The sequence below is a fragment of the Porcisia hertigi genome, chromosome 36 (assembly GCF_017918235.1).
Source record: "Porcisia hertigi strain C119 chromosome 36, whole genome shotgun sequence".
Taxonomy (NCBI): Eukaryota; Euglenozoa; class Kinetoplastea; order Trypanosomatida; family Trypanosomatidae; genus Porcisia; species Porcisia hertigi.
The window spans coordinates 3,448,270-3,468,596 of record NC_090595.1 but is presented as its reverse complement, the minus strand read 5'-3'; the positions used below and the strand labels follow the sequence as shown (position 1 = coordinate 3,468,596).

The 20,327-nt window shown below is 57.0% G+C and overlaps 5 protein-coding genes across 5 annotated transcripts; all 5 read left to right on the top strand.

The window, feature by feature from the left end:
• Nucleotides 1-303: 303 nt before the first annotated feature.
• On the top strand, nucleotides 304-7,320 carry JKF63_00884 (uncharacterized protein; the record flags this gene model as incomplete). Its single annotated transcript, XM_067896933.1, has 1 exon — nucleotides 304-7,320. One exon carries the CDS (start codon nucleotides 304-306, stop codon nucleotides 7,318-7,320), a length of 7,017 nt encoding a protein of 2,338 aa, XP_067753090.1.
• A 1,169-nt stretch (nucleotides 7,321-8,489) lies between these two features.
• Nucleotides 8,490-9,308, top strand: JKF63_00883 (uncharacterized protein; the record flags this gene model as incomplete). The annotated part of the gene is made up of 1 exon (XM_067896932.1): nucleotides 8,490-9,308. The coding sequence occupies one exon, from the start codon at nucleotides 8,490-8,492 to the stop codon at nucleotides 9,306-9,308; it is 819 nt and encodes a 272-aa protein (XP_067753089.1).
• A 1,085-nt stretch (nucleotides 9,309-10,393) lies between these two features.
• JKF63_00882 (uncharacterized protein) lies at nucleotides 10,394-12,418 on the top strand (the record flags this gene model as incomplete). Its single annotated transcript, XM_067896931.1, has 1 exon — nucleotides 10,394-12,418. The coding sequence occupies one exon, from the start codon at nucleotides 10,394-10,396 to the stop codon at nucleotides 12,416-12,418; it is 2,025 nt and encodes a 674-aa protein (XP_067753088.1).
• A 1,357-nt stretch (nucleotides 12,419-13,775) lies between these two features.
• On the top strand, nucleotides 13,776-16,817 carry JKF63_00881 (uncharacterized protein; the record flags this gene model as incomplete). The annotated part of the gene is made up of 1 exon (XM_067896930.1): nucleotides 13,776-16,817. The coding sequence occupies one exon, from the start codon at nucleotides 13,776-13,778 to the stop codon at nucleotides 16,815-16,817; it is 3,042 nt and encodes a 1,013-aa protein (XP_067753087.1).
• Nucleotides 16,818-17,929: 1,112 nt separating this feature from the next.
• Nucleotides 17,930-19,441, top strand: JKF63_00880 (uncharacterized protein; the record flags this gene model as incomplete). Its single annotated transcript, XM_067896929.1, has 2 exons — nucleotides 17,930-17,981; nucleotides 18,021-19,441. 2 exons carry the CDS (start codon nucleotides 17,930-17,932, stop codon nucleotides 19,439-19,441), a joined length of 1,473 nt encoding a protein of 490 aa, XP_067753086.1.
• Between the last annotated feature and the right edge of the window lie 886 nt (nucleotides 19,442-20,327).

The window sequence follows — 20,327 nt, the reverse complement described above, 5'->3', positions numbered from 1 at the left end:
ACTCTTGTCACCGAATACTTCGTGTGCGCGCACAGTCGCACGAGGAGTGCACCAGTGATTTCTCAAATTTCGTGCGCGCGTGCACCTGGCCACGTGCAGGCGGGGGAAAAAAGAGGAATAAAAGCAGCAAGCAACGCACTGCAGTTTGCGCTGTGGTCGACCTGAGGTTGCGGACAGTTTCTTACTTCGTTTTTTTTTCCCGGCAATATATATATATATATAGACATATTTGTGTGTGTATATATAGGCGATCATCTCACTACCGCGCTTCTTCTTTGAGTCTCTGTGGGCGTATCACTCGAAATGAAGAAGATTTTGCACGCCGCCGCAGCCGTTGAGGCAGCACCTCCCATCTCCATTGAGGATATAAGGGAGCGGCTCTGGCGCGCGCTCCCCTCTGTGCAACAGCATCAGCAGCGCATCGAATCAGAGGCTCCCGACGAAGATGCAGGGGCTGTGCAGCCACATGAGACGGGGGACAGTCTGCACACCGATGTAGATAAAAACACAGCGTCCTCATCGTTGTTTTCAGTCGTTCTGCCGCGTTCAGAAATGGCGCACCTCGTGTCTTGCATTTATCTCGCTCTCCACGGGAACGCCCTTGATTCAGACACGAGGACCGCTGTGGAGGTGGTCCTGCGCGCGGGCGCTCTAGGCATCACCAACAGCGACGGGGTCGATGCTGCGGCTGCAGTGGCGGAGCCGCGAGAGACCTACACACACGAAGACTTCGTCGCCTTTTTAGAAAGCGTGCCAACTCGCTGGATGCCTGGCATGATTTCTGCCCAGAGGAACGAAGAGGAACGGGAGAAATGGGTGGACTTCAACGCCGAGCTGGTAGACTGCGTGGTGAACGACGAGGAGCCGTACAACTTGCTGCAGCCAACCGAGGTGCTCACCATTCAACGCACGGCAGCACCTGTTTATCTAGAGGCGCCTGTCGCGGAGTACATTGAGGTGCTTCCTCCGCGCTTGTACCCTGCTATATACGACACCCTTTCTGAGAAGCTCCACCTCCACGGTGATGCGAGCAACTCGATCATCACCCTGCCACAGTTTCGCCTCTTCTTTGAGTGGTTCCACGGGCTGCACTTTCGCAACACGAACGCGCTGAGGTCAAGCGAGGCGGCGGAGTATTTGTACAAGCGCTACCGCGACCCGCACGGCCAGCTCACTGTTTTACAGTTCCAACTGGCTTGCGAGGAAATATGCGCGGTGTACGCCCAACGCAGCGACGCGGCCGCCTACCTACAAGAGTTGGTGCATCGCACTGAGGAAGCCAAGGCGTACTCAAACCAAGGCGATGCTGCAACGGCGGCGCAGCAAGATGCTCGTACGAATGCCGATTTTTTCCTCCACCCGGAGGAGGTCACGCTATCAAGCTGGCGTCGCGACCTGTTGAGTCCTGTGACACTGTACATGCCTGATGAACTACGTGCTGTGCAACAGGAGGCTGAGCGCTATCACCGCCATAGGTGCCCGCGCATCCTCCTCCTCGGACCTGTGGGCATCGGCAAAAGCGATGTAGGAAGACAACTCGCCGAGGAACTGCACTGTGTTCACTTGGATGTGCTTGAATTGGCCATGACTGCGCTTCGAAATCCAGGAAAAGCGCCAGTGGCCGAGATGTTGGCGGCATGCCTTGCAGAAGGCACTCCAATTCCGATGACGGTGCAGGTGCAACTAGTCCAGGAGGCCTTGTCAAGCGCGCGTGTCGAGTATCGCGGCTACGTGCTCAGTGATACACTGTTTTCTACCGCAGGCACCACAGATGCCTTCAACGAGCATTTTGTGAATTCGTTGCAGTTGGCTGAGGTTTCGATGCCAGACCACGTGGTGGAGCTGTGCACCGCAGTGTCTGATGTGTACCTAGAACACGCGAGGGACAGAATCAGTGCTGCGGCAGCGGCATCGCGGCGTGCGGTGGATGCATTCGTCAAGGAACAAGCAAAGAAGGCACAAGCCCTGGAGAAGGCACAGATGCGGGCTGACTGCGAGAAGATTTTAGCGCATTTGCTTGAACTCGAGTCCGCGACAGGGAAGGCAGCACCGCCCGCTTCCGATTTGGAGTTGGCTCGACAACAGGCGGCCGAGGCACAGGACATTCTAGACGCCTTGGAGGAGGAGGAGGAGGAGCAGAAAGCCGATGCCGAGCGGAATCAGGAGGACACCGCTGACGAGCCGGAGAACGCGAACGCGTCGCCATTCTCTGCACTCTCTGAGAAACAGGCGACAGAGATGCGCCTGCGACTCTCAGCTCTCATCTATGAAGGTCGCCTTTCTGCGGGGGTGCAGCCTCCTTTCACCGTCGCAGATGACGTGGAGAGTGCTGTTACTCTTCCTTCCCTTGAAGAACAGGACTGGACCTCGAGCTGGCGGGAACATGTGGACTCTGCCAAGAGCATAGACCGCCACGTGCTTGTGGACCCCATTGCGTCTGCGAGCACGAAGGAGGTAACAGCTTATATCGCGAAGGTTTTTCGTTTGTACCCGTGTGACGAGCCGACGTTTCTCGGTCTCCCGAGGACAGGTGAAAGGGAAGATGGGCAGCATGAAGAGGGCGACTATGACCAATTCTATTCGGTCGCCATGGACGAGGACACGTGCCGTCTTGTAGAAGAGGCTGCCCAGCATGCACAGCTGTCGCTCTCCCCCGTATGGAAACGGTATTGCCCTGTAACAGCATTTGAGGACCACGTATTAGTGGAGGGAGCAGCTTGCTACGCGTGCGCTTACCGTGGCTGCTACTACTTGTTCGCTTCCTCTAGCAAGCGGGCGGCCTTCATGGACTTCCCTGTCAAGTACCTGCGCCAGCGCTCTTCAGCATATCGAAAACCGCTGCTCGTGGTGGCGGACGACACGCTAGTCCACTCCACGAGCGCGGTGGTAGAAGCCATGCAGCACCTGGTGGGTGAAATCGCAGCACAATTTGATCTGAGGCCTTACACGGTCTCGGAGTTTGTGAAGCACCTCGAGCCGCGTCAGACCCTGCTGCAGAAGCGCCACGAAACATGCGTCGAACGGCAGCAGGCGGAGGATAAAGCCCGCAAGGCGCGAGCGGAGCGCAAGGAGCTCGCTGCCAAGGCGTTGGCAAAGAAAAACAAGGGTAAGGGCAGGGGTAAGGCGGTGCCCACTAAGCCAAAGCTGAAGAAGCCAACAGGGGAGGCAAGTGCTGTCTCCTCAAAAAACCAGGCGTCTCAGCAGCAGCAGCAGCAGAGCGGCACCTCCGCCACGGACTCGTCACAGAGACGCGGTCTCCAGTCAAGCATTTTGGAGGGTCCGCAAAGCATGGCCGATAAGAAAATGATGATTATTCGTGCAGAGACGGAGAAAGCGGCGCGCGCACCCCCGGTGCTGCTCTCAGCAGTGACGCCGACAGATCTCCAGGGAAGCTATCTGCAGCGCTTGTGGGAGAACGGCCTGATGCCCGAGTCAGTGCTGGTCCTGCGTCCTGCCGCCGCCACAGCCTCGATGGGGGCCGAGGAAGAGGATGAGGCTAAGACAGGCGATGTCGAAGGGAGTGGCGCGTCCGTTCTATCGCAAATACTGGAGCTTCTTGAAAGCGGCCCAATGGTGCAATGGCGTTCTGTGACAGCAGAGGCAGGTCATGCATCACAGCAAGAGCCGCAGCCCTTCAACGTCCTCTATTTTACCTTACCTGAGGTACCTGTGGTGCACGAGATAGTCGCCGAGGTGATGCAACAGTTGGACCCTCTTGCCATCCAAGCGAGAGAGGCCTTCGTGGACGAGGCATTGGGCGAGGAGGATGAGAACGCGGACGACGAGGAGGCTGAGGAGCTAGCCGAGGAGGCGGCGCTCCTGAATCCTGATGAGGAGGCGGTTCCGCAAGTGCCGCGTCCGCCGCGGCACCCGCTCACTCGGCCGATGTGTCGCTTTTTGCACCAGTTTGGCTCGCGCCTCGACTACTGCCCCGTTACGCTGCACGACCGCGGCATCCTCGTGCGAGGGCGGCAGGAGTTCTGCCTGCGCCACTTGGACGGTCTTTACATATTTGCTACTCAGGAGGCGTGCGACGCGTTCACACGCTGTCCGCAACGGTACATCGGAGAGCTACCCCCGGAGAAGCTCCCGCCTCGTTTGTGGCTGGTAGGATCGGTGCATTCCGGCAAGAAAACACTAGCGGGCAGACTCCAGGAGGATTACCGTGTGCCGTTTTTCAAGTACGATCGCCAATTCTTTGAGGAATGTATTGAGGCCGCCATCACGCCAGGCGGCGGCATGGTGAGCGGTGTGTTCATTCCCCAGGATGTCGGAGGTGCGAACCCGTTTGTGAGTCGCGCCCGCATGCTGCTCGAGGAGGTGCGCAACACAGCGGAGAAAGAGAAGGCAAAGCTCAAGGACAAGGCGGAGGCGGAGCGCCTGCTGAGGGAACGCGAGCAGCGCGAGGAGGAGCTCGCCGCGCGCAGCGGCTCAGGCCTGGACGAGGAGGACGAGGAGGAGGAGGACAACTGGGACGAAGCGAAGGAGGCTGAGTTGCAGGAGAAGCTTGAGTTTGAACCAGAGGACCCCGAAGATAAGCAGATGCGCTTGAATGAGGCATACCTGCGTATTGCGAGCTGCGTGACGCGCTTTCATCCCTTCGAAACGCTCGGCTACGTGATGATCTGTCCCCCGTTTTCTGACAGCGATCTTGAAATCCTCTTTGAGGAGGGTTGCGTCCCAGAAGTGGTGCTGCGGCTGAACATCGAAGGCGAGACCTTCGCCCAGCGGAACGCGCTGCGCCACGCGCAGCGGCAGGAGGAACTACACCGCGTTCAAGTCCAGGACACAGCAGCGAGGAAGGCGGAGGCCGAAAGGAAGACCACCCAAGCCGCCCGAGACGCCGCTAGGCTCCAACGCCGTCGCGAGAAGGCGCTGCGCAAGTGGCGGCGTCGCCACATTGGTGTGAATGACATTGATTCCCCTTCCGATGCAGATGACGAGGCAGTGGTGCAGCAGACAGAGGAGGCCCCCGATGTGCTTGGTGGTGGCACCGGTCAGGACTCTGAAGTGGCGGATGCTGACGTCCCCGGCGAGGGGGACGCGCCGTTGCCCACTGAAGATACTTTTGTGGGACAGGAAGAAGCACTAGATGAGTTTGTGGACTGTGTTGAGGAGAGGCTTGTGGAAATCGTTCGAATTGATGGGAGGGCAGCGAAGGAGACCGTCTACCGCGCTGCTGTCGATGCCCTCGGACGCCACATGCGCTACCGTGCATCGCTGTTTTACGTGCCAGAGGTGATCAGTTTCGAGGACGCACAGGCGCGCTTGGTGGCCGGCAGTTGTGACCTGTCGTCCTTCGGCTATGAAGACCCGGTCCGTGTGTACCGCCATCGTCAAGGAGGCCCCCAAATCCAGTGCGCTTGGAAGCCCGCCGGTGTGCGTGTCAGCGCGGAGAGACCGCAACGAACGAAGGAAGAATACTACGGCGTAGGCGGCCATGTGGATGCCGAGAAGGGCAATCCTAACGAGCTGGAAGAGCCGGAGGAGCTGAGTGAAGTTTTTTCGGACGATCTACAGGAGCTGCGCGACGTGGTGGAGAGAAGAAAGAAGCGGCGACAGCGAGAAGCAGCGCTGCGAGTGGCGCGTGTGCACCACCGTCTCTACTTCTTCGAGGACGATGACTCGCTCCTTTGTTTTGTGCGCGACCCATGGCCGTTTATTCGTCAAGCGCCGCCGAACCCGATGCTGCTGCAGCAACCCGTTGTCTCAGTATACGATCTTGACGACCGCTACGCCGCGGAGAAGAGTGGCGAGAAGGAGCGTGTGCTGGCCGACTCCATAGCCTTCAACTTACGAGTCAAGTGTGTGTCTATTCCGTCACTGCTCACGTGGGGGGCTGTGCACCCCCACTGGCAGATGCTGAAGCTAGACTGCATGCTCGCGGCTGAGCGGGGCTTCGTCGAGGCTGACCTTGTGCACAAGTTACTCACCCTGTATTTGTCTACCGCGGAGGTGAAGCGCACTGGAGCTGTGTTGCTCAACTTGCCCAACACCGGCTTTTCAGCAGAATCCATTTCACAGATAGCATGTGCCGCTCCAATTGTCAAGGTGATGGCGACGTCATTTGCCTTCGTGAATAGTGGTGCGCCGAGTGAACCCCCGGAAGCGAGCGTACATGCAAAGGCGGAGGGGTGCGCCGCGGCTTTTTCCACGTTGGGGCGCCACGCGGCCGTGCACTTTTCACTTCCACGGCCGAGTGTTTCCCTCGATGCCAGCAATCTTGTGGCGGCCGTTCACGGTGTCGAGGAACACGTTCTGCAGGCGGAGGAGGCGATGCTGCAGAGGTACCGCGCTTTTCCAACTCGACTAAGCAAGTCCTACCAAGTCTATCGTCACCTTCACCACCACCTCTCCCCATATGGCGCCTTCTGCCCGTACGAGTGGCTTGAGCACGACGACCTGGTGCGCAGCGTACGCGTGCCTACGACCACTGCCGAGGAGGCCATTGCAGCGGCAGCCATCTCCCCACCGGCTACAAATGAGGTGGACTTGCGTTGGGGTGCGATCTATCTGAATCAGTACTACTTCTTCAGCTCCGCCGAATACCTGGAGCGCTTCCTCAGTGACCCGACAACGGTGACCGACCCGTCCAAGGTCAAGCCCATGCCGAAACAGCTCCCATCAGTTGTTGCCTCTCCAGTGGAAGAGGCCGACTTGGCACTCGAAGGCTGCTGCCCTGTGCTTCTTTACGACACCCGCGAGCATCGCGGGATGCGTGGCGTCATCCAGCCGGTGGCCAAAAAGGGATCACTCAACTCCGTTGTCGAGTACGACGGACAGCTGTACGCGCTGCGTAACATGGAGCATATGGCGCGATTCCTGCGCCGCCCATGGCAATACGTCGAGGGTGCTCACCTGCCACAGGTTCTGCGGCGTCCTCTGCCCTCCGGCACCAGGCCATCTGACATTGTCGACCACGAAGAATACATTCAGCGCCAGATGTACGATCCGGTGGCTCTGGCGCTCCTCGCGGTGGCACAGACGCGCCCCATCTACCCAGGGCTCTCCGTCGAAGAGTCCGCACTCAAATATATAGCACTCTACCTCAAGGCTCACCGAGACCCCGACTATCTCACCAGCTTTGAGGAGACGACGTACCGTGAGTACTTTGAGATGTACCAGCGACGTGCAACGCTGTACAAGCACGTGCCACTGCGACCTGAAGCACGGAAAACACAGAAAGCTCAGGGGGATGCCGCCAGTGCAATGGCTGCCTCAGCCACTATATCAGGTCGTGAGTACTGTGTATCTGTTGGGGAGTCCATGTCTGACGCAAATGACATGAGTTTCTTCAACCGACTACCATGCCCACGCTGACCGCGACTTGTGGGAGAAGTTGAAAGAATGTGTCTGCTGTGTGGTGTGCTGCCGTCGCTCTGGGGAGCTGCCTTTTGTTCCTCGCATACCCAAGCTCGTGCGCTGGTATCCGTTTGTAGGGCAATGGGGAGGAGGAGGTCGGGCTAAGACTCGCATACGCCACTCCCCTTTGCACCACTGCCGATGTGCATGCATGGATGCATTGGTTACTAGCATGTTGGAAAGAATTGCCGAGGGGAACCATTGTCTACGCCACCAGCTTTCCCCCACCCTCCTCTCTTTTTTCCAGGCTGAGGGTATTGCGAGACCATAAACTATTTATCAAGGCGAGCCTCTCAGGTCCGCCAAACGCTCCCGCTCTCTACTCCTAACCCACAAGGATGTGTCGCGTAGAATGTGGACCCCCCCCCCGGGGCGCACCCATATAGGGAGAGGAGAGGCCGATGTACCAAATTGTTTCTCATGTGTGTTTGTTCATGCACCCCCCTCTTCCCCCCCACACAAGATGTAATTTCTTAAACCAACACCACGAAAAAAAAAGCGAAGCAAAGAATAAAAGGACAGGGTGATGGGGGCGTCTGCAAGAAACGTGAATGCATATCCCTTCATAATATGTTCGCGGATATATTTATATATATATGTATATATAAAGTTCTGTTTTGCGTCTCTATCCTCGTGTGTTTGGGGCGTATAGGCTTGTGCCTTTAGCATTCAGCAGCGTGCGCGACGTCTCCTCTACACTCGACACAAAAAGGGATCACTGCATTCACCTGGCCGCCGCCAACATTGGTCTTCGGGCAGCAGCAGCCATGCCGACTGTGACCGATGATCAGCAATTTGCATGAATGCACACCAGGCCTCTTCTCTTCGCCCACTTGTTTCCCCCACCCTTTTAACTCTTTTTCATCATCTTGTGTACGATGCACAACTCACCCACTTTTCGTTTCGTGCGCTTTTTCCTTGAACCAGAAACACACAGTGAATGTATCGTCACTGCTGCACTGCCTTGGCCCTCTTTTTGTTTTTCCAAGGGGAGGTTATTTTTGCTTCGTTAGTGTGAAGCGTCAGTGTCACAGTGTTGCCTTGACATCGTCTAGGCGCTCCAGTGAAACAGCCTACCGGCTCTTCTCTGACTCCCTTCGCCGCCTCACCCAGCTATATTGTTCCGTATGTCCATCACCGTACGCATTCGTACACCGAAGAGCAGCACACCGCTGCAGGTGGAGCTTAACCCTAGCGCCACCTGGGGCGAAGCTGCCGCGCTATTGTCCCAGAGTTCGGGCATAGACATTGATAGGCTCCGCGTGCTCGCTGGTTTCCCCCCGAAGCCTGTGGACCTCGCCTCCGACAGCCCTCTCAGTGCTGTCAAGCTCCGCCCAAACGACATGTTGATCATTCAAGAGGGAGAGGCCAAGGTTCAACTGGGAAACACAGGCGAGCGCTATGTTCCTCCGGCTTCTGAGCGGGCGCACTTTACGCGCCGCCAGTGTCCTGCAGACAACAGCTGCCTTTTTCACGCCTGCGCTTACGTCCTGCGCGACAAGAGCCGCACTGAAGGAGCGCTGATCCGGCAGGAGTGCGTCAGGGCCATATTAGATCACCCAGAGATGTTCAACATGAACACACTTGGAATGGACCCGGTCGCCTACGCGTCTTGGCTTTCGGAGAAAGACTCGTGGGGCGGTGCCATAGAGCTTGAGATACTCTCGTTCCTGTACAAGACAGAGATTTTTGCTTTAGATCTCCAGTCCTCTAGTCTCCAGCGCTTCGGCACTGGACAAGGATACACAGTCCGCGCCTTCCTCGTGTACACCGGCAACCACTACGACTGCATCGCCCTGAACCTAATGTACAACTCCCCCTGCGAGCGCGAGGATCAGACGTTGTTCAACAGCCGTGATGAGAATGTCTTGGCGAGGGCCAAGCGTTTCGTTGCCGAGGAAGGGCAGAGGGTGAAGGAAGGCAAGTCCATTCGAGGAATGCCATAGAGTGTGGGGGTATATGACACACAGAGAGAATATACCGATATGTGCTGTGCGATCTGCATTACTATGCGCTGCGAATCTTACTCGTCGCTTGTGCTTTCACACATGTCCCCATCTATAAGCCCTTGCCTTTGTTTCTGGCGTCTCACTCTGTGTGGGTGATAAACGTCAGATCTCTACAGGCTAGTACGTCATGGCCATTCTTTTTTTTTGGTTCTCGTGTGGGGTACTGGCGCTCGGGATGTGCGCCGTTGATGTCTAGCCGTTTGCATTTCTGGCGAGGCGACTGTGATACTGTTTATCCATTGTTTACCCCCCACGCACACACACACACACCACACACACAAGCGCCCCCCTTTTTTTTCTTGTGTGTGTGTGTGTGTGTGACCGTACTTACAACCTCCTCAACAATCCTTGCCTCCACAGCTCCACACAGCTCACGCCGTGTGACATGCGCGGGAATGGGGGAGGGAGGGCGAGTGGTGGAAATGCCACACCAACATCAAGTGAGAAGAAACTCCTCGCGCCCCTTCCTCATTCTCCCCTACCCCCCTCCACCCTTTGGGCTTTTCCTCTTTCGCTTCCTACATTTCCTGGCAGGGGAGCACTGGCAGCAGAAAAGATATCGGAGGGGGCATAACTGCAGGTTTAATGGTGCGCCATCCCAGTCCCGGCGGGAGGGTGTCTGCTCCTGCTATTTCGCTCTTGTACTCCCAGCGAGGTCCCCGCGCCCGGCGCGTATGTGTCCTTGTCACACACTCTGTCATCCCCAGCTTCACTCATGCCTTCTCTCCTCGCTCTTTTTTTTTTACTTGCCACCCTCTCCCTTCCTCTCCTTGCTTGGTTTGCCGTTTTGGTCTTTTTTTTTTACGCTGCACGCCGTGGTGTACAAGAAGACCTTGGCATGACAAAGGGGGTGGGGTGGGGGGTAAAACAGTACGAAGAGAATCAAGGCCCCCTCAATTGACAGGGAAATCAAAGGAGGAGGAGAAGAGGGGGAGGGGTTGCGCCTCGTGGTGCCTTCACTTTGCTCTCGAGGCCCTGGTAGTGTCAATTTTTTTTTTCCGGGGTGGGGAAGAGGAAAAAAGATGGAGCAGGCACACAAGCCAACGGCTGTGGGTCTTTCCGCTAGCAGCGCTACCGCTACATCCACTGTGGCAGCAAAGGCGTTAACGGATCGCTCTCGGATCGAAGACCGCATCGCGAGAGCACTGGAGCGTGCGGAGGCCTTTTTCCCAGTTTTCTCTTCACCGGACTCTGCGAACTGGACCAACAGCGCGGTCGATGGCGGAGGGGAAGGTGTTCTAGCGACATCTGCTGCTAAACTGCCTCCCAGGGATGCAGCAGTCGAGGTATCGCATACGTCTGAGGGCGATCAGGCGGCATCCGGGCTGTGCAAGGTGTCGATGCCCACCTCCGACGACGGCCTCGCTCCGGCTCTTCAACAGCGTGCGCTGCGCGCGAAAGACAACGAAATCGGTCATCTGCGCCGCACTGTACAAGAGCTTAGCAGACAACTCCACAGTGCACTCATTGAGCTCGATCAGCGCTCCGACACATCCGCCGAGCTACAGGTGCTGAAGAAAGCATGCGAGGTGGGGGCCGCCGCAAACGAGAGAGAGATGCGGAACGCCCGCCTCGAAATGCTAGAGAGTCGGGTCAAGTACCGCATCAAGGAGGAGCAGCTAGCTACAACTTACACCGCCGATGTCCACGCTAAAGCTGCGGAGCTACTTGAGCCTCACACAAAGGAGGTGCACGACAGCAACTTCGAGCTTCTAAAGGAGAAGCTCATGCTAGCGCAGGAGTTAACAAAGGTCCGTGCCGATTACAGTGAGTTGAACGACAAGTATGTGCGTCTGAAGCGTGAGACGGACATCGGCGGCGGCGTCACACGCGAGATGCTCCAGCGCAGTATATGTCAAAAGGACGAAATCGCGGCCCTGCGTTTGCAGGTGAAGGCCTCCGAGGACAAACTCGACATCGCTGTCGCCAAGTATGAGAAAGAGCTCCTTGCCGAACGCAAGTCTCACCGCGATGCACTTGAGCTACTGACCCGGGAACGAGATGATGCCCGGCGAGACGCAGTGCAGCTTCAGCGCGAGCTCACACAGCTGCGAGGCGCGGCTAGCAACTTGCTCGCACAGCGGTCTGAGCTGGAAAAGTTTTTTCACGCGGCTTTGGCAGAGGTACGTGAAAGTGTCGTGGCGGAGCGGCGGCGAGCACTCCTGGAGAATATGCCGGCAGGGCGTGTCACCAACCCAAGGCAGGCTTTGCCGGCCCACACGAATTCGTCTCTCTTACGATTGGAGGGTTTTCAGCGACTCATGTTGACAGACAGCGAAGGACCTGCCCCGTTGACGTCGTCATCTCCGACGACAGGCTGGTCTTTAGATCGCAAAGGCTTCCCCAAACGTATCACCGCAGCCTCCTCAAGCGCCCGGCATCCGAAATCTGGCGTTGCGGCTTTGTTCTCAAAAAACCCGATTCAAAGTACGGCGCATCTGGGCGGTCCAGCACCAGCAAACTCGCAACCGTCTCCTCCCGCTGATGTCATCAAAAACAGTAGCGTTCTTGTCGCGCTATCGCATTCAACACCGCCATACCTGCGTCTCCAGGAGCACCACACCCCCTCGCTTTTGATCACCGCAAGAGATCGCTGCGTGGGTGTTGGCACGTCGGGTAGCCAAAGGGAGCCCTGCACCACCACCTCTTTGGAGGATGGCGCCCCGTTTCGACTCGGAAAGACGCCCGACATACCAGGATGCAGTCCTCCCCCCCTTCTGGCTTCCCCAGAGCATTGCCGTTTAGTAGACACTTTCACGACAGGCGAGACGCCGCTTCCTCAGCCCCTGCCCACCACTCTGACCTGGCAAGATGTAAAGAAGGTCGAGGTGACTGATCTGTGTTGGGCGGACAAAGAGCGCGTTATTCAGCTGCTGTTCAAGCGAATACGACAAGAGGGACAGCGACATGCACGGATGTCACACCATGCAAACTCGCAAGCTGGGCCATTAGCGACCAAGTTGGACCCTATTGCTCCGGTGGAAGAATTGCCTTGCGACGCAGCACAGGTGGATCACGACCTCCTCACATTTCTGACCCAACAGTAGAAACATTCGCAGCTTTGTTGCGTCTGTTTTTTTTTTCTTCCGCCTCTTCCTCTTGACTAGTTGTATTTCTGCACCGGCGAGGCATCGCTACCCCTCCCCCCCCCAAAACTCGCTTTTTGCTTATTCCGTTCATCTGGGCTCTCTCGTTTGTATGCGGAGGTCCACGAAATGTTTCCTCACTAGTGAATGGAAGAAAATGTGGCCTTACAGGGGGAGGAGGGCGGAAGGGGAGGGAAGGAGAGAGAAAGGAGGGGGGGGCACGATGTTTTGTTTCCAGTGTTGTTTCTCTGGGTTTTACGATGTACAGTTTTCTGGTTTTATATGTTTGTGTGTGTGTTTTCTTTTGCTGTTGAGTTCACGTTGCTTGAGGAATAGGGTCCGCCTGTCGGTGTGCTCTTCTTTTTTTTTTTCTCGCCCCCTCCCCTCTCTATAGGGACTCATATTCGTGCGTGTGCGCATATGCTATCCCAGGGATCTGACCCCCGCCTCACCTCTCCTCCCCTTCCCCGGTGTACCCATGGCTCACCACCACATGTACTATCCGCTGTTTCGCGCACGCAAATGGGAGGGTTTCTGTGCACTTGTGCGCCTCGGGATAGGGATCGCTTCAGACCATAGCCCCCTCAACCACTCTGCCCATTAAACGACCCTTTGAATCGAATCAGAGAGGTCTCATCCTCGCGCCCGCAAAGCGGCTCCACTCCGGAGACAAAAAAAAACGAGCGTAAGTGTTAGTGAACAAGACTATCCGAGCATACCAGGACAGCCGTAGCTCCATTGCTGTGTGCCACGGGAGGGGTTTTCCTGTGCAGTAGTGCAAGAAAAAAAATCTGCCTCGCGTGTACTCGCCGCGTGGCGTGCCCAGGCTTCAAGCGCGTCTCTACATCCGCTGCTCCCTCTGCACTTCCTCTTTCTCTTTTTTTTTCTCGCCTACAGAGACCACTAAGCGACGTAATGCACCACGGAAACCGCTGTGTTCAGTGGAGTTCTGTTTGTGCATCTTGCCACGAGGGTCAGCCTCACTAGAGGAGAGAGCGGTGCTTGCCAGATATTTGGTTAGCCCATTAGACACCAATAGAGCTCGCTTCTTCTTTGATTCGCAACGCTCAGGAAGACGCAACGTACTGTCAACGAAGCCGACTTTCTGCCGGAAACGGCCTAATACAACACCCCACCAAAGCCACCGCACCCTGGCGCAACCGCCGCCTCTCCTCCTCCTCCTCCCCCCTCCCTCCCCCTCGCACTGGTCAGGCTGCATTACAGTCTTTGACCCTGTGGAACCCTTCTCTTGCGAGCCAGAGATTGGGATCAAAACTCGAGCACCCTCTTCCATTTCACATCGTCTGCGTGAGGCTGAATGTCAGTTCCGATTGCAGGGCGACGCAAAGGCTTGAACCCTGCCTCATCGCCATCTGCTGCCCCGTCCGTCCCTGCGAGTCAGGCAGCGAGTTGCCCTTCCTGGCTAAGCACTATAGACAATGGTGCTATTGGGCCTGCTCCGCCCGGTGCCGTCACGGCATCAACGAGCACATTACCGCCGTTTTCGCCCAGCGTCTCTGCACCCCTCTCCGTGGCTGTCGAGACTTCATCGGCTGTGGGTTCACCGGTGAGGACCGCTACCGTGTTCCGTGCAACCGAGCATGATTCACTTGACTTCCTGAATGAGATCGAAAAATCACCCGCAACTGCGAGCCCGAAACCTGAGGCAGGTCACCCCTCGTCCACACAGGGCAATGTGCACGAAGTTGCCCTTTTAGATTGTCACAGTCAGCCGCCGGCCCCCTGTTGTGAGCCGATGGCGTCGCCGCCCTCGAGGTCTGTGCCGGTCTTTTTGCGATACGAGGGTGGGGACTCGTCGGCCGCCGCTTCGGCGACTCCAATGGCAGCCGACTTTTCTTTTGCCTACAGCGGTGCCGTTACCACCGCCAGCCCTGCAGCCTTACACCCCTCGGAAGAGACAGATATACAGCAGACCCAGAAAGCGACCCTGAGTCAAGAACTGATTGATCTGGACCGTCAGTTGGACGAAGGGAAGCGTCGCGTAGAGGAACTTCAGAGAGGCCTCCATCCGCTGACGGTCGAGGTATCGGAGCTCGAGCGGACGCTAGTGTCTCTGAGGAGCACAGAGGCCACAGCCCGTGAGCAGAAAAGAAAAGAGGAGGCTGAAATAGAGCGAAGAGTTCGCGAGAGCGCCGTGTCGGCTACAGCCTCGAGGGACACTGAGGAAGAGATGCGTGAGTATCGTCGTGAATGCACGCAGCGCCACCAACAACAAATAGAAGATCTTACTCAGGCTGTGCAGGCGCAACAGTCGACGAACCTCACCCTCCGTGCGGAGTTCGAGGCAGCCGCCACACAGGATACCAGCGATGAGCTCCAGGCCTCCGTGATTGATGCTCTCCTGCTTGGTGTCCAGGACGGCGTACGTCACCTGAAGCGAAGGTTGGCGTTGCAATGCAGGGACGCAGTGGTGCGGAGTGCTCGTGAGCACTTGTCGGCAGCACGACAGCAAAGAGCCGATATCTTTGCCAATGATGCCGAGGCCCGTGCAAAAACGATGGCACAACACCGATCGCGGCGTGAGGCGGAGGCGGCCGCCTTCCAAGACACGTGCCGCCGCACCTTCCAAGAGCGTGCAGACAGCGCCCTTGGTGTTTTCAAGATCACCGCTGAAACGGCGCATCGGCAACACAATGCCGAGTGCAGTCAACGTCTGGCTGCCTTTCAAAGCCAGCTGGCATCCATGACAGAGCGAAGCTGCGCCATGTTGGAGCAGGAGATGCGCCGGGGATTAGAAACGAAGTCTGCAATCGCCATCACGCAGCGGGACGCGGCAGCAAAGGAGCTGTCGGCGCGTCAGGAGGATTTGGCGGCACAGCACCGAGTGTTTCGCTCTCGTGCAGAGGCCGAAGTACGCGCGTTGCGGGAGAGTCGAGAAATCCATCGCACGTTTATCAAGTCTCCGTCTCGGGTGCCAGTGTCTACCGCACCAACAGTGGAGGAGGTACACAGCGAGTTAGATCGCGTCCGTATCCGAATGGAGCAACTGGTGCTTTTGTTTCGCAGTCGACGCGAGCACAAGCTGAGCTTATTGTCTCCGGGGGGAGTCGCCCCCGCGGTCGACTACAACCGGACCAGTGGAATGCGCGACTATGGGAACTCGCACGTGTCTTCTTCCTCCTCGGTACAGCAACTCAGCGGAGGATGGCAGCACTCCCTCTCTTCACTTCAGCACAGCCGCGAGGCACTGCAGCGCAGCATCTCCGACGTCAAGGAGCTCACCTGCGGTTGGGCGTCGCAACTACAGCATCGCCGGATGCAGGCTACGGAACAACGAGCGGTCGTCAAAGCTGTCTGTGCTGAGTGGGAGCAGACGATTCGAGGGCAACTGTCGCGTTGCCTGACCTCAACAAGTTCCCCAGTGCCTGTGAACAGCAGCCTCACTACTGGCCTTCTTCGCAGCGTGAACCAACGCTTCGGTGATGTCATGTCGGCACAGCAATCGTTGCGCGCTGCTCGTGCCGCTTTCACCGAGGAGCTGGGCACGTGGTCACAGTCCCTCACCAGCTACCGCGTCGAGACTGAACGCCTACTCGCAGACACGTTTCAGAAGTTAGACCTCCTCCGCGAACGAAGCCTGCAGGCAAAGGTGGACCAGTTGACGCTACAGTCATTGCATGCGCAGGTGGATGCCCTCGAGCACCACGTCATGGAGGAGGCCAATCAGTTGGACCTTCGCAAGGAATACGTCGATGCTATTATGAAAAACCGACATGTAGGCTCGGCGCTCTTGCACTTGCCGGAAAATTGGCACTCTTCTCAATCACTGCCCCCGATGCCCAAGGGGCACGCAGCGCAGTCGATGCAGAATTCCAGCAACACCAAGTGGGTTTCGGCTGCTCGGGGAGAATCGAATCCTGCCGCAGTGGTTGGATTGGGGTCCGATCCGGATCACCAAATGAGGCGTGGTAAGAAGAGAGCGACATCATCTTTCGTCCACAAGAATGTCTTCTCTGCAACTGCGGTGCCCCTGGTGACCCGCACAAGCAGTTTGGCGAGTCACCGCGCCCGCGAGTACGCAAGCGAGGGTCCGCGCGCCGCCATCGCTGATGGAAGTTGCACCGTGAAGGCTGGCCAGGGTGATATTGACTTGTTTGGTAGCCGCTCTCCGTCTCCTATTGGTCCAGCAGCCGAAGTGAATCGGACCTATGTCTTTGGTGAGAGCGTGCACGGAGTTGCAGGTGATACACATGCCCCCATTCATTCTGCGGCGCATGAGACCCTTGTTGCAGCTGATACGAAGACGGTCAGGCCCGAGGGGCGGGAGACCGATTCGTCAACCGATGTAGTGGCGCTAGGCGACATCGATAGAATTTTCCTCGGTTCCCTCTACACGTGAAATCGGTGCTGCTGTGATGACTTTCTCTTCTTTTTTATCGAATTTCCGCGTTGCCCCCTCATCTCCGCTCTTTTTTTTTTCAGCCCAAGGCCAAAATCAGCGTTGCCCTTGGGGGAGGGGGAGGGGGAGGACTGGGCAAACCCCGTTCAGCTCAAGAGGGACAGCTACGCAGATGTAGCACTCAGGCTTAAACATTTCTATTTGCGCTTCTCTCGAGGGATTATGCGCGAAGCCAATATGGATCTACCTATCGCAACCGCGGCATCGACGATGTACTGAAACAACTCTCCCTTCCTCCAAATCGCTCTTCTACTTTGTGTGTGTGTGTGTGTTTCCCTTGAATCCGTTGCTTCCCACGCAAGGCCCATCTGATCGGCAGGCTCCTTCGTTTTCCTGTTGGTGATCTGGAGGGTTTTTTTTTTTGTTACGCGTCCGTGGTGCTTGTTCATCGTTCCCTCTCTCGTCCTCCCCTTTCTCAGCCGAATCTACGGCGGCACGGGAGTGTGGAAACTACTACGGCAGTGAGCCGGCTCCACTACTCACATCCCCATACCCACCCGTTTCTAGTGGAAATGATCCAGCTCGACTTTGTCCTGTACCGCTTTGTGTGCGACATCTCCAGCTTCACAGGGCTCTGTTCAAACAATGCGGCGCAGCGAGACATCCCTGATGCTCTTTCCTATCATTGTAGCTGGTCTCGGACGCCGCGCTCAAAGGCCAACTCGTGTGGCAGCACTGGTGTCTACCACGTAGATGGAGCAACAGAGGATATTCGCTTCAAGGAAATCGGCGCGGACGTGGTGCTGACGTTTTCGACGCAGTCGCATCAACTCATCTTAGACAGCGAGCGGGATGTGGTCACCTTCGCCTTGCGGCCGTCCACATACAGCGGTGCTGGGCCGCTACCCGCCGTGGCCAAGTGTGCTCTTGACCCAAGTCCCTTTTTTGACAAGCCAAAGAAGAATTATGCCATCAAGCTCCGTAATGCCTGCGGTGCGGTGACAGGCAAACTTCTCTTCTCCCTTTATGTGCATGAAATCGAGGATGCACGAGGGGCGCACTCCAGCAACGCCGCTACGTTTCTGGCAAGCAAGCCCTCGATGGCCGGCCAGATGTCCCTCGAACGTAATCCGTCCCGCGACCGCCTACTAAAGACGCCCCCACGCGCGACATCGAACGTTCCTTCCTTTACACCACCTCCAGACCAGAAACCGATGCAGGACGACGACGTTGGCGTCGATAGAGGAGAACAACAGCTCGCACAGCCGATGCCCACGACAACAGCAATGCGCTCCACACCAGTTAGGGGGACATCAATCTTCACTAAGTGTACACCTGGCGCTGTGCAAAGCCTGGATATACAGTTGGAGCGCATTGTGGTGAGATCAGATAGCATCGACCTCGATCATCCAGCCCCGCTGCTTCTAGGTGGCGAGTATAGTGTGAGAATCCGTTTTGGCTCCTACAGCTTTAGCACGACCCCCGTCGTTTGCTGCGAACCCAAAGAGGTGGTGTATAAGGGACAACAGGCGTGCATTACACTCAAGCCGGTGGACGGTTCAGAGAAGTTGCGGTTTTCACTGTTGGAAGGCAAGCGACAAGTCGCTCGCTTTTCCCTGGATCCTGCGAAGCTCAAAGCCGATGTGAAGGAGTGGAAGGAGTACGCCATTCCGTTCCGCTATAATCCCACTGGGCAGCGTACCGCGCTGGATGTCCGAGTTCGTCGCGTTGAAACCAACGGTAATAGATCCCCGATGAACTGGCGCGCGTCTCCTCAGCCGCCCGCGGCTATAACTGCCTCTTCTACAGCTGCTGATGCACATGCCACCACGTCGTCGAACACCGCTCCGAAACCGTTAGTGGATACCACCAGCCCTTCAAACGTACATGCGGAGAGTGGCGCGGATAGTCACGCACCGCGGTGGTCTTGGTCGCCAGAGCACCCGCACAACACAACGAATCCTGTAGCTCAGAAAGCCTCGCAGGCTTGTTCCCGCTTGCGGTCGTCTCCTCACCGAGGCCTGGAGACGTCGATAGACGCCAACACCCCTACCTCGGGCCCGCTGGCATCATCGGACACCAACCGCACCAACACGCCGCTGCGTGGTTCTCAGTGGTCCGCGAAGGATGCAGACCAAACAGTTTCCGGCTACCGCCGGGCGCGTGCGTGTGAGGCTTCCAGCGTGCAGGGCGGATGGGAGCACACATTTATGCAACAACGACCGCCACCGCTTACCTCAAACCTTGCAGATCTCCCCGCTGATCGACGTCCACCGAGTGAGCACGAGAAGTACATTGCAGAGGTGCTTGCTCGGTTGGAGCGGCACCAGCAGGGACCTCGACAACACACTTCACTGGAAGAGGAGTGGGTTGGGTGGCGCGAGCAACGCGAGCGCAGCCGCTGCGACAGCGTCTCTGATATGCACGGTAGATCAACTTCGGTGAACAGTGTGGTGAGCCGGGCGGACTCGGTGGTGTCTGTAGTCTCGCGGCGCGCCTCAGCACCACGACCCACTCATTCGAATGCCGACCATGCTGTGATGACCCCCTTCTCCCCGGACACGAGCGCCTACCGACACCACCGCAGACGTCGGAGTCCGCCTGCACGTAATCCCCTCATCTGATTGAATACATGCGCCAAGAGAAGGGGGCGACGTGGTCATGCATATATATGTACATTTATATATACATATATATATGTGTGTGTGTGTACAGCGCCTGTCGCAAGGGTGCTGCGAGCTAGGCGTTGCCTGGGCATGTCTTTGTTTCTCTCTCTCAGGTGTGTGCCTGATTTCCGCTGCCCCCTCCTCCCTTCCCCCTTGCTCTCACCCTCCCTGCCGGTGCTTCCGTGTGCCTCTGCATTCCCTCTCGACGACAACGCCCCCACTACCCCCCCCCCCAAAAAAAAAAATAGAAATCAGGAGAAAATCGTCTGTTTCCGTGGGTGCGCGCGCTTGTCTTACGTCGAGGCGCTGCATTTGCATCGATCAGCCTCACGCCCTCCCCCTCCCTCAATCCACACGCGGAGGTCACATAAGGGAGCGTGGCGTCGGTCAGAGCGACCCTTAGATATAGTTTGTGTTACAAGGACGAAAGAGAAACAAAAGTCGGTCATTTAGAGTGTGTCATTGCCAATCGAGTGTGAACATCGGCTGCGGTACGGTCACTGTTTTCCATGAACAGCCTCTATTTTTTTTTTTGCTGCCCACTTCATTGTGAGACAACTGCACATCCAACGCTGGCTTCCCACAGGTTAAGTCTCCCCCAAACTTTTCATTGCCAAGCTCTGTGCTCTCCTTGGCTGCTCCTCTCTCCTTATCCACCACATCGATGATCGCTGTATGCTCGCGCGTTGACCCTTGAGGGGTGGGGGTGGGGGGCTTTACTGTGATAGGAAAAAAAAAGCCTTCCGCCTGCTATCATACCCGACAAGGCGCTGTTCTCTCTTTTCCTCCATTTTTCTCTCCCCGCTTTTTTTTTCCGCGTGGTTTCGCGTTTCCTAGCGAGCGA